The 16,525-nt window shown below is 30.8% G+C and overlaps 3 protein-coding genes across 9 annotated transcripts; 2 read left to right on the top strand and 1 right to left on the bottom strand.

The window, feature by feature from the left end:
* The first annotated feature begins 383 nt into the window (after positions 1-383).
* Positions 384-2,371, top strand: LOC122522655. 5 transcript variants are annotated; one of them, XM_043643906.1, is made up of 6 exons: positions 384-505; positions 648-915; positions 992-1,152; positions 1,230-1,420; positions 1,533-1,791; positions 1,893-2,371. In XM_043643906.1, the coding sequence occupies exons 2-6, from the start codon at positions 668-670 to the stop codon at positions 2,207-2,209; spliced, it is 1,176 nt and encodes a 391-aa protein (XP_043499841.1). In that variant the 5' UTR covers positions 384-505; positions 648-667; the 3' UTR covers positions 2,210-2,371. The 5 variants fall into 5 exon arrangements, with proteins under 5 accessions (XP_043499841.1, XP_043499840.1, XP_043499839.1 ...); XM_043643905.1 differs by having other exon boundaries at positions 384-521; positions 667-915; XM_043643904.1 differs by having other exon boundaries at positions 384-568; positions 667-915.
* A 1,838-nt stretch (positions 2,372-4,209) lies between these two features.
* Positions 4,210-6,451, bottom strand: LOC122522318 (piggyBac transposable element-derived protein 4-like). The gene is made up of 2 exons (XM_043643317.1): positions 6,152-6,451; positions 4,210-6,067 (listed from the first exon to the last, which is right to left on the bottom strand). Exon 2 carries the CDS (start codon positions 5,878-5,880, stop codon positions 4,261-4,263), a length of 1,620 nt encoding a protein of 539 aa, XP_043499252.1. The 5' UTR covers positions 5,881-6,067; positions 6,152-6,451; the 3' UTR covers positions 4,210-4,260.
* A 65-nt stretch (positions 6,452-6,516) lies between these two features.
* LOC122522082 (dedicator of cytokinesis protein 7) lies at positions 6,517-14,980 on the top strand. Of its 3 annotated transcripts, none has more exons than XM_043642889.1 (20): positions 6,517-6,592; positions 7,018-7,195; positions 7,274-7,452; positions 7,520-7,661; positions 7,733-7,936; positions 8,026-8,217; positions 8,277-8,501; positions 8,592-8,869; positions 8,957-9,272; positions 9,365-9,670; positions 9,762-9,967; positions 10,056-11,819; positions 11,904-12,031; positions 12,121-12,383; positions 12,463-12,722; positions 12,796-13,230; positions 13,315-13,667; positions 13,743-13,945; positions 14,006-14,325; positions 14,423-14,980. In XM_043642889.1, exons 1-20 carry the CDS (start codon positions 6,567-6,569, stop codon positions 14,475-14,477), a joined length of 6,033 nt encoding a protein of 2,010 aa, XP_043498824.1. In that variant the 5' UTR covers positions 6,517-6,566; the 3' UTR covers positions 14,478-14,980. The 3 variants fall into 3 exon arrangements, with proteins under 3 accessions (XP_043498824.1, XP_043498826.1, XP_043498825.1); XM_043642891.1 differs by having other exon boundaries at positions 6,552-6,682; XM_043642890.1 differs by having other exon boundaries at positions 6,552-6,774.
* Positions 14,981-16,525: the final 1,545 nt, after the last annotated feature.

Here is a 16,525-nt window from a genome sequence, read left to right as displayed (position 1 = left end):
GAAATAAATAAATAAATAAAATAATTGTCCTTCTACACTTCCTTTTACGAGTGCGAGTTACTTCTTTACTAAACCTTCTCATACATATTCAAATCAACTAAAAAAGGCGCGTCTTTTTGCCGCCTTTCTGGAATCAACAACAGACGATTATTACCCATGCCAACGATTTATATAAATCTAATTAACTTTAGTGATTTACCAGAAATTAGGAACAAATCTCTAATGTGGATCGGTTGTTGACTACTATATACTATTTATTTAATATTAATGATTTTCTTCTAGTAAAGAAAACTAATTTCCAATAGAAATAAGAAAAAAAACATTTGAATTGATCATATTACCGCCAAGGGATAACCGTGCGCTCTATCGGTAGAATGTAAAATTACAATTATAACCGTTAAAATGGGAGATATAACTTTTTCTTTAAGGACAGTGTTGACACGGCAAAATGGTTAACTTAAAGTGTTATTTTGTCAATATGGAATAATTTACTGTTCATATACCGGTCTGGTTTAAAACAAGTATATAATAATCATTTACATTCCTTATATGATTGAAAATATAACGAGTAAATAATGTAACAATTTATAAAAAAAAGTTTATAAAAACTGTTATGATTGATTATTCAAATATTTAATATATTATAGATAATATATTTACTGTTAGTATGGATTCTTCCAATAACCAAAGTACGATGTCGTGGAGTAGTGCAGGCCGATCACGCGGAAGAGCAAAATCAATTGACATTCAGTTAAGAAGGCCTGGAACAAATTCATTCAGCAAATATAATCAATACGTATGCACTGAAATTATTGCTGGAATTAAAAAGCTTACTATCAGTGAGTGCATACCACCAGAACAAATAAATGAAATAGTTAATCTTGTTCCTACTACTAAGGATGAAGAAACGTTAAAGTATTCATTTTTATTGTATATTTCAATGAATCATTTTTATTATCGCTTTTCTTTAATTAAAGATAAAACATTTTAGGAACATTTTCAATACGCTGTATAAACACGCTTTGGAAGATAGAATCTTTGGTATAAAGTTAGCAAGTTTATTCAGCGATGTAGCATTCTTTTCCATTGAAGTTAATGAAAATCAAACTATGCGATATCTATTACTGAGTGCACTACAAAATGATTACAGAAGTGCGTCCCTTATTAATATTTCTAATTTGTCATTTTCATTTATTTTATAATTCTAATCAATGAGTATTTTTTTTTAGGAAGGGAAGAAATTAAAGAAGAAAGTATTATATTGTTTCGGAACGTTATCTCATTACTCGGAGAAGTATATTATCAAATGACATTAATATCGGGTAAACCTCTAAAAGTATTAGAAATACCATTACTCGATTGTTGGAACATGTTATTAGAAACTGCAACCGAGGAAGATATTGAACTTGTTGCAACACAGGTTTTATGATCATTTAATTTTTATTAGTACATAAGTTATTTTAAATGATGTTACTTATACAAATAGAGAATCTAATGAAGTTTTAATCTAATATCTACATCTTTCATTGTAGATTATTATTACTGGTAGAGGCATGTATGGAAGACCAGAATTAGATCAATTTATGTTAAATATAAGAAAAACTCTTACGAATAATACTCTATCGAGTACAGCTAAAGAAATGTTGTTATTAACTATTGATTTAGCTAATCAACAATTTCATTTATTGCCGAAAATTTTAAACGATTATTACAATTCTCGTCTTGATCCAGCTGTTCTGATATATTTCCATAGACATAACAGAGAACTCGATACTAATGAAACTGATGAAGGTAGTGTTTGGTAACATTGTTTTTTATCAGGCATGTTATTCGTATTTTAAATAAAGTAAAAGATAAGATAACATGATAATTAAATCTCTTATTATATGTAGAACCAACAAAAACTTTGATGCAAAAGAAGAATAATGTAGATCAAGAATTTGACACATGTAGTACTTCAATGCTGCAACCTAAACAACAAGAAACAATTCAGGCTGAAAATTCAGAAGAAAAAGATTATTTGGTAATGGATACTTATAAGAAAAATTTTAGAACGGAGAATACTATTCCAAGAGCAATACGTGGACCTGGAGCAAATAAAAATTTTCAAAATAGATCTAAACCTATTACAAATCCAATACCACCTAAATCCATGAGTAAGAACAAAGGATGGGAACACGATGATCGATTTGAAGATGCTCATGATTAATTTATAAATAATGAACAGTACTAATACATAGACAACTACAACTATAATTAAATATGTGTTACACATAAAAAAAAAAAAGAATATCAATTAATGAACAATAATTGTAACAGAAATTTAATGCATTTTTGATACCCATAAAATTGTTTACCCTTCAGAAACAAATTTAGTATTAATTTATTATACATTTTATTTCTATCACAAATATTAAATTTATTTAAACGTATAATTTTTTTTAATAATTATGTTTAATAAATTTATTAAATCATCATTGGTTAGAAACGTTAAAACAATCTAAAATATTATTAGAGTACAATACCGTATTCGAGTTACCTTAATTGATGGATAATTAATCGAAGGAAATGTTTATAGTAGTATAAAAGTACCGAGTATAAGCTCAGTGTACCGTCTTCTTCGAAATCCCACGTTAAACTGACACATTGTCCTCTATGAAAGTTCTTTTATTAAATGTTGTTTATGTGACTTTTTCTAAAGCTACATGTGCATAACACAAATAATATTCGTAGTAAATAGAATTTCCTTTTATGGAAAGTCATATAAACAAGAATAAATAAGAAAAAGTTTAACTGACATTCATAGGGGACAACGTGACAGTCTAACGGTGGATGTGGAGGAGAACGGTACGTTGATCTTATACTAGGTGTTTTTTGACTAGAATATTCATTTTTCTCGATTAATTAACAATTGTATAAGATGTACCGAACACTTTAATGTCCTCCACTAATACTTATGATTGTTTAAACGTATATACATTTTTTTTCAACATTACATATCTATTAACATACTTTGAATATTAAATAATTTCAATCTGATGTTTTATTAGATGAAAATTTTATCCCACCCCCTCGAAGTCATCACTGCGCAGGAACATTAAAACAAATATACCTTTGTTGAAAGAATTACATAAAAATTAAAAAATGCTAAAATTAGAACGTTATAATCTTAAATTCTATTAATTACAAATAATTTTCTCGTTGCACACATGCGCAACGTTCGGGAGGTCATATAAACAACTTTTAATAAAAGAATTTTCATAGAAGAGAAAGTGCCAGTCTCAAGGTGAATTTCAAAGAGGAAGGTACAACAAAAGAGAAATCCATGTTTTTGGATTACAATCTACATTTCCATCGATTAACTAACAATTATTTTAATACTCTAATGCACTCTCTTTATATATTTAGATTGTTTAAACACACATATGTATTGGTTTATACATTACATACTTATAAACAATATTAAATAATTTCAATGTGATATTATATTGGACGAAAATTTTATCCTCGAAGTTGTCACTACGTAAGAACGTTAAAACAAATATACTTTAATTTAAACAATCTTAAATATTACTAGAATATATTAGAATGTTCGATATACGTTAATTGATTGTTAATTAATCGAAATAAATTTATATTATAGTTTAAAAGCATAAATGTACCGTTCGATGCACCGTCCTCCTCGAAATCCCTCGTTAGACTAATACATTGTTCTCTATGAAAGCTCTTTTATTGAATTGTTGTTTATATAACTTTCTATAGGAATAAATTTTATTTATTACGAATATTATTTACATTGTACATACGCAGCCAATTAATTAATAACCGTGCCGTTTAACTTGCAGCTCACGAAGCAAATTAATTTTTTTAAATAAAAATTAAAATTATTTTATCTCTTCCAGGTTTTTACATGACATTGAAATTAACTTATTGATTATCTATTTTTCTTTAGCCGCTGAAATATTAGAAAAGGAAAAATGGCCTACAGTCTATTAATTATAAGAAAAGCTGGACAGTGCTAGTTTATATTTTCTTAGGAAATAATGTTTAATGTATGTATAACAAAAATATTTAGCTCAAAAAAAACCATATTTTATTTGGACCATATTTAAAAACTTGAATTGGGGTTTAAATATTTCTTTTTCATTCAAAAATGAACAGAAATTTTCGATAGACATAATACTAGATAAAAAAATCAAAATAGCAGAGTGAGCGGTGGACAATAACATTGATTTTTATTTATGAAAATTTAAAAAATTATTACATAGGCATATCACGATGAACCATATTAAAACATGGCAAACAATAATGAGGGTTGTCAGTACAATTTCCACAATATGTAGTTACTTTCTTTGTACGATTCTTTGCATATAATCGACCAAATTCCTTTGCATTATCTTCATAACATTTTTTGCATCGTCGTCTAATTTGTCGGGCGCTTCCACTTTTTCTCTGTATTTCGTGATGCTTTCTAATTGTAATTTGTGGTCTGGGTAAAGATGCATTGTCAGTATCGCCTTTACGTGATGTTAGTTGTGTTACTAATTTTTGTTGAAATTCAAAAATTGATATACGTTGGGTTATTATATTGTTATACATTACCCAAGCATTTATTACTGAGGTTTTAAGCAGAAGCTCAAAAGCTATTCTTTTATACCATTTTTGACCTTTTCTTAGTGGATTGAAATATGATTTTATTTGATCGGATATATCAACATATGACTTATTGGCATTATAATCTACAAAAATCTTTGGTTTAATTGAACTATTTTTTCGACCTGCAACTGTAACCATCTCCACAGAATGTTTAGTTGAGAGCATAAGTATGTCTCGTTTATCCTTCCATTTCAAAATAGTTAATCCATTTTTATGTTCTCTTGCAATGATCTCACCCTGTTTTAGCTTTTGCGATAATATTTCTTTTGGAATACCATGACGATTTACTTGAAGAGTTCCAATTAAATGTGTACCAAGAGAAAGTAATTTTTCAGCCAACACGATACTCGTATACCTTTTATTTGTACATAACGTATGTCCTTGGTTTATTATATTTTGACAAAGAGACATTACTACATTTATGGTTGTACTTTCTTTTGTATTTGTAGTTTCTCCCGCATATAATTGGAAAGAATTCACATATCCTGATGTGCTACATAACTTAAATAATTTTATATATTGCCTAGATATAGTTTTTCCACGGAATGGGATTATAGATTCATCAATACAAACAGTCTCACTAGGATTATAATATTCTTGAAAATTTTTATTTAAAATGTCAGTCAATGTTTGTAACTTACATAATAAGTCATTTGGATTAATAATTTTCTCATTGTCCACAAAATGGAGCATTCTCAATAATATTTCAAATCTATTGCGGGACATCACAGTACGTGGAAAACTTTGTACAAAGAAAGGATCTGTAGTCCAATACATCTGTATACTTGGAAGTTTCACCAATCCCATCCACATAATCAAACCAAAAAATTGTCTAATTTCTTGTGCATTAGTGGGCACCCATTTATTTAATCGTTCAGATTGATTCTTTTCCATTACTTGATTTGCATACTGATTAGTTTGATTTACAATCAACGTGAGTATCTCATCATCAAAAAATAATAAGTAAAAGTCTATCGGTGAAGTGCATTTGACAACTTTAGAATTTGATAAATTGATACCAGGTATGCCAGAAAAATATTTCAGATTGGGCTGATTGCCAATTGGATTAAACCATATTTGTTTATTATTATTGGTACCTTCATACCATTCACTATCATGTTCACCCTCTGTCTCATCATCAGATACAATTCTACAAAGTTTAGATGTATATGATTTGAATATTTCATCAAACGATGAATCACTAAAAGCTTCTTCAGACGACATATCTTTGGTGGACGGGCAATAGAGTATAGGTGAAAATGTTGGTCAAAACAGGATATGTATGCCAATATATTCTACATTATTGACCATTGTTTATGGCATGTATATTTAATAAATTTAATAGTATGAGACATATGTTATCAACTTTCACACATCAAAATTTAATACTTAACACCTCATCTTTTACCCACTGTCAAAAATATATATATATATATATATATATTTTTTTTTTGATAACAATGGTTATTTCAGAGAATAATGATGTATAACATACGTGAACAAGATATTCTGCTTGCTGTATCGTTTAACAAGAATAATTGCTCAATAATTACGACAAAAAATAAAATGATAAAGCAAAACGATTGTTCAGTTTTTTTCTGATTACACCACGAGAGTTAATGATGCAGGACAGACAAATAAATACATTAGACATTAATACCATTCAATTATACCATTGAATTTAGTATTCTATTATTCTTTTTAATATAATACACTATCTTATAAGTTTATTCAAATACGTGTGACGATCGAAGCTGTATATATTTATATTGACATTGTCATCTGGTAGGTGAATTGTCGGTAATATAGGATGCGATATAAAAGGGATAAGTATTAGACATTATTAAATCTATGTTATACCTTATCTATGGTAAAACCTTTAGCAAAAATCGAGCTCTTGTCATTTAAAGATGGAAGGAGATGTAGGTGTAGACATGTAGGTGACAGTGATATTTAATTATGAATTTATTAATGAAAGTAGTATAAATAATTATTAGATAGAAGGATCTGTGGATATTAATTTAATGTGGGTGTTCCAAAAGAGTAACAAATATTTTGCAGATATTTTCTTATTAAAAATAAACGTCATTCATTTTCAATGAATTTAAATTAGACTAAGTAATTATTTTCTTTTTTTAATGCATTACCATATTTTTTATTTAATCGTTTACTTCAATGTTGATATAAATATTTAATAATTACTATTTTTTTGCTTTAATTTCTATAAAATATTGGTTGTTTATTTAGATGTAAAAAATTATATATTAAAAAGAAATATAATTTATATAAAATGATTGATTATTCTTTAGACTAATTATATTATATTTGATATTAATTTAAACCATTTATCAATAATTATAGAATTTTATCAAAAGAGGGTTTTACAAAGACATTTATAATGTCTTCGGTTCAACGAGCTTTTGCTCACAAGTTGAGCAAACAGCATGCGGCAGATGTAAGACGACAAATTGCCACCTCTACCTCGTATTCACGAGACTTGTCGAAAAGTGGTAGTAGTATTTCAGGTTTTTCTTCAACTGTAAGTTTTTCTTAAATTTATTTATATCATAAGATGTTTCTTAAAATGTAACCAAGATCTATATATTTTCATTCAAAGATGTCTCTATGCGAAGTACTTGAACCACTTGATTATGAAGAATTTCTTGTACAACATCAATCGGTTTTAGACAGAGATCCATTAAGACCGATATTAGATTTTCCTCTCGAAGATGTTGAGCTTAGAATTGTAAAACGAAAAATTCGAACAGAAGAACCGATAGTGCCATATGAATCATTGTAAGTGCTTTTTTATAATAACCGTAATAAATTATATAGTAATATATAATTATGATTTCATCTACAGGGATACAGTGTCACCTTATGTCAGAAGATGTATCGAAAGTTTTACTTCAGATTGGGTTATGGTACATAGAAAGTACAGAGGAAGAGTATCTCCTATTGCTAGAGATAGATTACTTCAAGATACACCCAGACAGGATTTTGAGGTAATTTAATATAAACATAATTTTTATTAATGTAAAAATACTAATATAAAAATTTGTTGTACGTCGAGTAGGTAGATCAAGAAGATACAAATGGTTCTGGATCGCCAAACGAAGAAGAAGATTCATCAAATTGTGGAGATACACCAAGAGGTTCTTGGGCAAGTTTGGATTTAAGACATTCTCAACATGATCCACTTCTTCCAAGCTTATTGGATAGAGTTTGTCCAGAAACGATTGATCAAATGAATGAACAAAAACGTTCAGAGGATAGACAAGTTAGTAATTCAAAAAATATTTACATACAGTATAATAATAATATTATTAAATAATTTATTGGAAAATATTGAGATGAGATTAATTTTAGGAAGCATTATTTCCATTGTATGCTCTTCCAACTTCTCCTGACGATGAATGGCAAGAAATTAGTGCTGCCCCTGAACCATCTGATCCTTTTTCTCATAAAATTTTTATAAAATGTCTTCAATTAAAATTGGAGTTGGAAGTTGAACCAATATTTGCTAGTCTTGCATTATACGATGCTAGAGAGAAGAAGAAGGTAAATATTAGATAGATTTTAATATTAATAAGTAATATAATTTTTACGACATATTGTAGGTTTCAGAAAATTTCTATGTGGATATGAATTCGGAAGGTTTAAAAAGAATGCTTGGAGGACATATAGCTTACAGCGACGCTAGTACATTAGCTAGAAGTTGCGTTATGAGTATTAGTAAACCAAGTCCTGATTTATTTTTGGTTGTCAGATTAGAAAAAGTATTACAAGGTGATATTTCCGAATGTGCCGAACCATATTTACGCGAGGATAAGAATAAGGAAAAAGTAATTTTATTCCTAATGTTAATTCTATAAAAAGAATGATAATTTTCATAAAAATGAATAATTTATAAAAATATTTTTAACATTACATAGGTAAGAGCAGCCGCTGTGGCAGCATGCGATCGATTGGGTCGTTACAGGATGCCATTTGCATGGACTGCAATTCATTTATCTGGAGTTATAAATGGTGGTGGTGGTGATACAGATAACACTGGTAGTGCAGGTTCATTAGACAGAAAGTCAGGTGGTTTAGAACAATGGCGAAAAAAAGTAGAAACTCCAACTCGACGAGGTTCATTGGAAAGACGCAGTTCTGATAAAAGAAGAAGTTGGTCACCTGACGATTTTGCTAACTGCCTTGATACTTTCAGGTACACATGTAGAAATATATATAGTTTTCTTTTTTTAATATATGCAATATTAAAATAATTAAAAACTTTTATTTTGATTTATCGCAGGCCTATTACATTGAAAGTTTCAAGTTTTTTCAAACAAGAAAGTGAACGATTAAGAGACGAAGATTTATATAAACTTCTAGTTGAATTACGTCGTCCAGGTTCTAATTTGAAACGATTAAAATGTATACCAGGAATTTTAAAATTAGATCTTAGTCCAAGACCTGAGGAATTACCTAGGTGTCTTGATGTTGATCTTAGAAGATTGATACCATATCCAGACGAAAAAAGCCGACCCGTTAAAGAAATACTCGAATTTCCAAGCGAAGTTATTTCTCCAGATTTAACATATCGTAATTTACTTTACGTCTATCCAAAGGTTTGTAGTATTAGTTGATATTCGATCAATAAATGAAATAATCATTAAAATATATGATTTACATATTACATTTGATGTATTTTTGTATGTAGGAGGTAAACTTCAGTTCTAGAACAGGATCAGCACGCAATATAACTGTTCGTATTCAGCTTATGGGCGGTGAACAAGAAGCAGACGCATTAACAGCTATATTTGGAAGATCTTCTTGTCCTGAAATGACACACGAGTGTTTTACATCTGTTTCTTACCATAACAAAAACCCAAATTTTTATGATGAAGTAAAGATCAGACTTCCTGCTGATTTAGGTGCTAAGCATCATTTATTGTTCACTTTTTATCATATTAGTTGTCAGAAAAAAGCTGAACAGCCAAATGTTGAAACGGCTGTAGCTTATACGGTAAATGTGACTCATTTTCAGATGAACAATAAATAAGAATTATATAAAATGTACACAGAAAATTATATATATATATATATATATATTTTAGTGGCTACCACTTTTAAGAGATGGACATCTTCAATCTGGTGAATTTAGTCTGCCTGCAATGTTAGATCCACCTCCAGCAAATTATTCTTATATCGCTCCTGATGTTCTATTACCAGGAACTAGATGGGTAGATGCTCATAGAGGAGTTTTCACAGTTATATTAGAACCAGTGTCTAGTGTACATCCACAAGATAAATATATCGACAGGTAATATTTATTATAATAATTATGATTTTTAAATTTAAATTTTTTCAACTGTATATAATTAGAATAATTCAATACACGTAAATTACAGATTCTTATCACTTTGTGGCTTTTTGGAAACTGGACAAGTACCACCACGTATTGGAGAGGCAGGAATGGAATCAGAGTTAAAATCAGCTCTTATGGAATTAGCACGAGCTTCTCCTTCTGCCTTGGTTCGCTCGTTACCACAATTGTTAGACCAATTAATTGCGCTTTTAGTGCGACCACCTACATTACCATCTCAGTCATTAAATGTAGCAGCCACTATTTTTGAGGCTCTAGGTCTTTTAGTTCGTAAAATAACGAATTTACCGGATGGTCAAGTTGATGCACATGGAAGACATGCATTGCTAGCTACATACATAGCATATCAATGCTCATTACCTACCACATCTCAAACGCCAGGAGTCATGAGAGCCCAAAGTAATCCTGACTTACCTGTGGAGGATTTAGAAATGGAAGTTCATTCTCGAGGATTAGACAGAACTGCATCAATGAGACAGGAATCGCCGTCAATAAACAGTCAACCATCTAGAAGACTACTACATGAAGAAATAGCGTTACATTGGGTGGTTTCCACCGGACAGGCACGAGAATTAGCAATAACTCATTCTTGGTTCTTCTTAGAATTAATAGTTCGTTCTATGGTTGTAACATTGTCGGAATTGGATATCTTGGAAGCACCAAGAAAATCGAGATTTTCGCCACAATTTTGTGACGACATAGCAACACTTGCTGCAGCTCTAACATCAGAAGTTATTTCACGGTGTGGAAAAGAAAATCGTGTAGCATCTAACTTAGTTTCAAGTCTCGGCAATTTTCTCTCCGATTTATTGTCCGTTATGGATAGGGGATTTGTATTATCTCTCGTTCGTGCTACATGTTGTTCTCTGTCAGATGCGTCTATGCATATTCCTGACTCTGCTGCTCTTTTTGCATTGAAACTTGATCTTGTAAGAACAGTATGTTCGCACGAACATTACGTATCTCTGAATCTTCCATTTGGTACTGGATATACATCAGGATCAGCACCAGCATCTCCTAGCCCATCCACCGGTAGTTCTGGAAGTTTAATATCTACTCTCGTTCCTGGAGATCGAGCTAGATTCTCTGAATTGAGTCAAGAATTTCGACAACAACATTTCTTAGTTGGATTAGTTTTATCCGACTTGGCTAACACTTTGGAAATACCAAATCCAATGTTACAAAATAAAGCTATTGGCACGATTCGTTATCTTATGGGTTGTCACGACGTCGATCCTAGATACTCTGAACCTGCAGCAAAAGCTAGAGTTGCTGCTTTGTATCTTCCACTTTTGAGCATCATTATGGATGCTTTGCCTCAATTATATCATTGGGATTCTAAAGATAAAAGTGTTTATCCAGATGAATCGGGATCTATTACACAATCTGTTGCATTGGCTATAGCTGGTGGAGCATCTGCTGATACTGCAGGATCACAATGTCGTGTTTCGTTAAGTTCAGAAGCAACAAGGCATCTTCTTATGTGTGCTCTGTGGATACTTAAGGGTTTAGAGAAAAGTGCACTTGGACAATGGTGTTCAGAATTAAGTTCCAGACGCGTTTTAAGTATATTACAAGTTTTAAATATCGCAACAGCAGCTTTTGAGTATAAAGGTAAAAAAGCTTTGAAAAGATTACCACCACAAGCTGCCGCTACTAGCGATATCCGTTCAAGGCTGGAAGATGTTATACTTGGTCAAGGTAGTGCTAGAAGTGAAATGATGTTGCGCAGAAAAGAGAGAGCAAGTGGCGATAAATTGAGATGGAGAAAAGATCAAATGCCTTATAGGTAAAATAAAATTTAAATATATATATGCATATTAAGATTTTTTGATTATTAATTTAAATAAAATATTATTAAAATATTTTTTAGGTCATGTGAACAACCAGAAGGAAGAGCAGTGGAGCAAGATGCTCACATAGAAGGTGCCTTAGCAGCTGAAGCTTCACTTGTAGTTCTAGATACTTTAGAGGCAGTTGTACAAGCAGATGGAGGAGGAGGTAAGAAATTATTTCTTTTTGTTATTATTACAAATCATACGTTATTATATCTTTAACATTAATTATCAAATTTACAAATAAATCAATAGGCGCAGTAGTTGGAGCTGTACTGAAGGTGTTACTAAGAGCATTAGCTAGAAATCAAAGCACATCGGTACTTCAGCATATGTTTAATACTCAACGTGCTTTAGTTTTTAAATATCATAGCGCTCTTTTTGACGAGGAAAGTGAAAGATGTGGCGATTTATGTTTAACATTACTTACAAGGTGTAGTTCGCCTTTAAGTGCTATTAGAAGTCATGCAGCAGCCAGTTTATATTTATTAATGAGACAAAATTTCGAAATCGGAAACGTATGTGTTTTCTAATATCAAATTTTTATTTTGTATTCCGGAAATATTAGATGAACATTATATTTGATGTTCTTAACAGAATTTTGCAAGAGTTAAAATGCAAGTTACGACATCGTTGTCGGCTCTAGTTGGTAGGGGAAGAGCACCTAGCGAAGGAGCTCTTAGACGAGCGTTGAAAACAGTATTGGTATATGCAGAACGTGATACAGAATTAGCTGACACAAGTTTTCCCGAGCAAGTTAAAGATTTGCTTTTTAATTTGCATATGATACTATCAGATACTGTTAAAATGAAAGAATTTCAAGAAGACCCAGAAATGCTTTTGGATTTAATGTATAGGTAAAGTTTTTAAATATCAGTCATAGTGAATCTTTAGGATAAATATTTCAAACATATCTTCGATCAAATATAGAATTGCAAAAGGATATCAAGGATCACCAGATCTAAGATTAACTTGGCTAGCAAACATGGCACAACAACACATGGAACGAAAAAATCATACAGAAGCTGCAATGTGTCTCGTACATAGTGCAGCACTTGTAGCGGAATACCTTCATCTTTTGGAACCAGGTGGTGGTGGTAGACCAGTGGGAGCTGTTGCTTTAAGTCTAGTAACACCAAATGCTTTAGAAGAGAGTGCTGTTGGCGACGATGTTTTAGCGAGAAGAGAAGAGGGTTTGTGTTTAGGACCAGATTTTTCTGAGAGTGGTTTAGCGGGTCTCTTGGAACATGCTGCAAGTTCTTTTCAAGCTGCTGGAATGTATGAAGCTATTCCTGATGTATACAAAGTATTATTACCGATAGCTGAAGCTGCACATGACTACAAAAAACTAGCAAATATTCATGGGTAAAAGATAATGATTTATTAGAAAAAATTGAAGGTACTACTAATTAAACTGTCCTTTAAAATTGTTATTGTTTTATTTGCTAGAAAACTTCACGAAGCTTATACACGCGTTGAACAATTAGCTGGAAAGCGTGTATTTGGCACGTATTTTAGAGTTGGATTTTATGGAGCACGATTTGGTGATCTAGCTGGCGAGGAATTTGTTTATAAAGAACCAACGTTGACTAAACTTCCTGAAATATTCTCAAGATTAGAAAATTTTTATGCCGAGCGATTTGGTACCGAAAATATAGTTATAATCAAAGATTCAAATCCTGTAGATCCAACGAAGTTAGAACCTGACAAAGCATACGTTCAAATTACTTACGTTGAACCGTACTTTGAGTTGCACGAACTTAGACACAGACCTACTGTGTTTCACAGAAATTTTAATATAAGTTTGTATCGATTAAAAGATGATAGAAGCCCAAAAGCATTGTTTATTGTTATCAAATAATTACTATTATTTTTAGAACGTTTTGTTTATGCAACACCATTTACACCTGGGGGTAAAGCACATGGCGAGCTCAGAGAACAGTGCAAACGTAAAACAATATTAACAGTGGCAACGCATTTTCCTTATTTGAAAACAAGAATTCGAGTAGTTGCTAGAAAGCAAATAGTATTAAGTCCTATTGAAGTTGCCATCGAAGATATACAAAAGAAGACAGCTGAGGTATTTAAATGATTTATAAAATCATATATATGCATATATAAAAATATTTGTTTGATACAGGTTGCAGCAGCCACAGCTCAAGAACCACCAGATGCAAAAATGTTGCAAATGGTTCTTCAGGGATGTATAGGCACAACTGTTAATCAGGGTCCTGCGGAAGTAGCGGTTGTTTTTCTTTCAGGATTACGAGAACAAAATGCACAGCCTTCGAGGTTGCAGCATAAATTACGTTTATGCTTCAAAGATTTTTCTAAAAAATGTCTTGATGCTTTACGCAGAAATAAGAATTTGATAGGTCCTGATCAACGTGATTATCAGCGAGAGTTAGAAAGGAATTATCAAAGATTGACCGAAAGATTGGCACCACTTATTGCGTGGAGGTAGATATACTAAAATATGATCCAGAGTTTTAGCAGAAAATTAATTATTGGGATTTACATATTATGTACTTGAATTTTTAACGATTATTTCGTGTAGCGGACCGTCCTTAGGCATGCAATCGATTACAACAGCAGCGACATCCCATTGGTAAAAAAAATAATCTTTTATCTCATTAGATATTTACCAAAGATTTACTTTCAATTATTAGATGCTTAAGTATACGAATTGGCTATTTAATATACACGTATATATATATTCATATATAACTTTTCATTATATGATATATATACAATGGTTACTTCTTAGGTTATATATTACGTTTATGTATGTGCTCGTTTCTTTTTTATATATTTATAGAATATTAATAATGATATATATTTATAATATTTATACTAATACTAGATAGTTATATACTTTATGACAATTAGAAATCGTGTAGTCAGATTATTATGAATAAGTAAGTATTTTATTATAGATAGGCATTTGCATATTGATTAAGATTATTTTCATGAATATTAATAAAAATATCGCATTGTGATTATATGTCCTATCATCCATATTTTAGAATAATCTCTTTGTATATCCAACTACGTAAGATTTGTACTACCGAATTATTGATATTATCGAAATATAACTTAACAATTTTCTATTCTATTTTTTTCATCTCTTTCATCTTCAATTATATTCTACAGCATATATATATATATATGTATATTTATACAAGCTATTTATATTCTATAGCAGAAAGTCCATATCCTTACACTTAACGTCTGATGTTTTTTGCAACAACATTGTGCGTTCAAAAGTTGGCTAAACAAGGGTTCCACATTATCTGTCCTTTTACATGCATCGATGTAAGTGGTAAGTTTTTTCTATCAACCTTTTTCATCTCGATTATCTTTTTTCATTTTAAATTTTATTTGTATCATAGCATACTATTTTAGATTCATAAGGAAGATTATGAAGATTAGGAATGTAATGTTATATTTATTATAAATAATTAGTAAAAAATTAATAATAGATTTTTTTTTAAGTAATTTATTAGTAAATTTAACGATTTTGAGCGTTATAACGAAACAATAAGGCAATTTGGTGGTCTTGAGGTCGGATGGCTCATGGCCAAGTGGTCAACCGGAGAAACAGCCGATCTAGAATCCTCGCCAAGGTAGTTAGCTCGTAAGATAGTTGATCATCGTGTTTTAGATTAGTCGACAGTGTAAATGACCCGATAGTGCAAGTTGTCAACTTCCTCGTTAGCTGCTTGAATTACTGCGACGTTTCCTAATCAATAGTTAGCACGTACTTTGAATGAATTTCAATCAATTGTTTAGTCTATTTGATTTAGGACATGGTATATATATTTCGTTAGGCGAATAAATTTTATTTGCAATCGCATAGAATTTCTTCTCTTTTCCTATTTTTTTTATTATTTTCTTTTTTTATACATGTATTTTATATCGCACATTTTTTATGATAATGCGGTAGAACATATTGTCGCCGCAGTTATCGTTATTTTGTGTCTGTTTGCATTTCCAAGAGTCTGTAAGGAATTTCCGGTATAAGCTCCGGGGCCGTTTTATTTTATCGTTCGCGCATTATGACCTCGTAAAAAGGTCGTGTAAATATAATTTTTTAGTTGCTTTAAGAACAAACGTAGAACGATGATAAAATATAGGAGACAAAGGATTTTATTAGATAGTTAAATGTTTCTTAAATATATATGATAGCTGCAACGCGAAACACCGTTATTCTTCCGTTGGTATCGATTAAATATCGTTTTTTTGATATATTCATCGGAGTAACATTAATCTTAATCATTTATTTTTTTTTCCCCCATTTTTACTCCGCGATTTTTTCATTTTTTTTCATTTCCCTTTCCATTCGCGATGTAATCATGAAAAAAGAGTAATAATATTCTACGTCTACTAGGTACATGTAATACTATATACATATATACATACTTACATAGAGATATATGTATATCCAAGATATATATATATATATATATATATATGTACATATATAAATATGTATGTACTACTAGTAGAAGATGAGAGAGGGTGAGAAAGAAAACGTTAAGAAACAATAGCATAAGCTCTAATTAGGTTAATGCGTTGTAGATTCTCGAATATGCATTCGTGTATTCCTTCCTTCCAGATGTCCCCGTAGAAGAATCTTTTTCCTTCTATTTTCATTCGA

Source organism: Polistes fuscatus, unplaced genomic scaffold (assembly GCF_010416935.1).
Source record: "Polistes fuscatus isolate 324 unplaced genomic scaffold, CU_Pfus_HIC Scaffold5, whole genome shotgun sequence".
NCBI classification, from domain to species: domain Eukaryota; kingdom Metazoa; phylum Arthropoda; class Insecta; order Hymenoptera; family Vespidae; genus Polistes; species Polistes fuscatus.
This window is presented reverse-complemented; position numbering and strand designations above follow the sequence as displayed.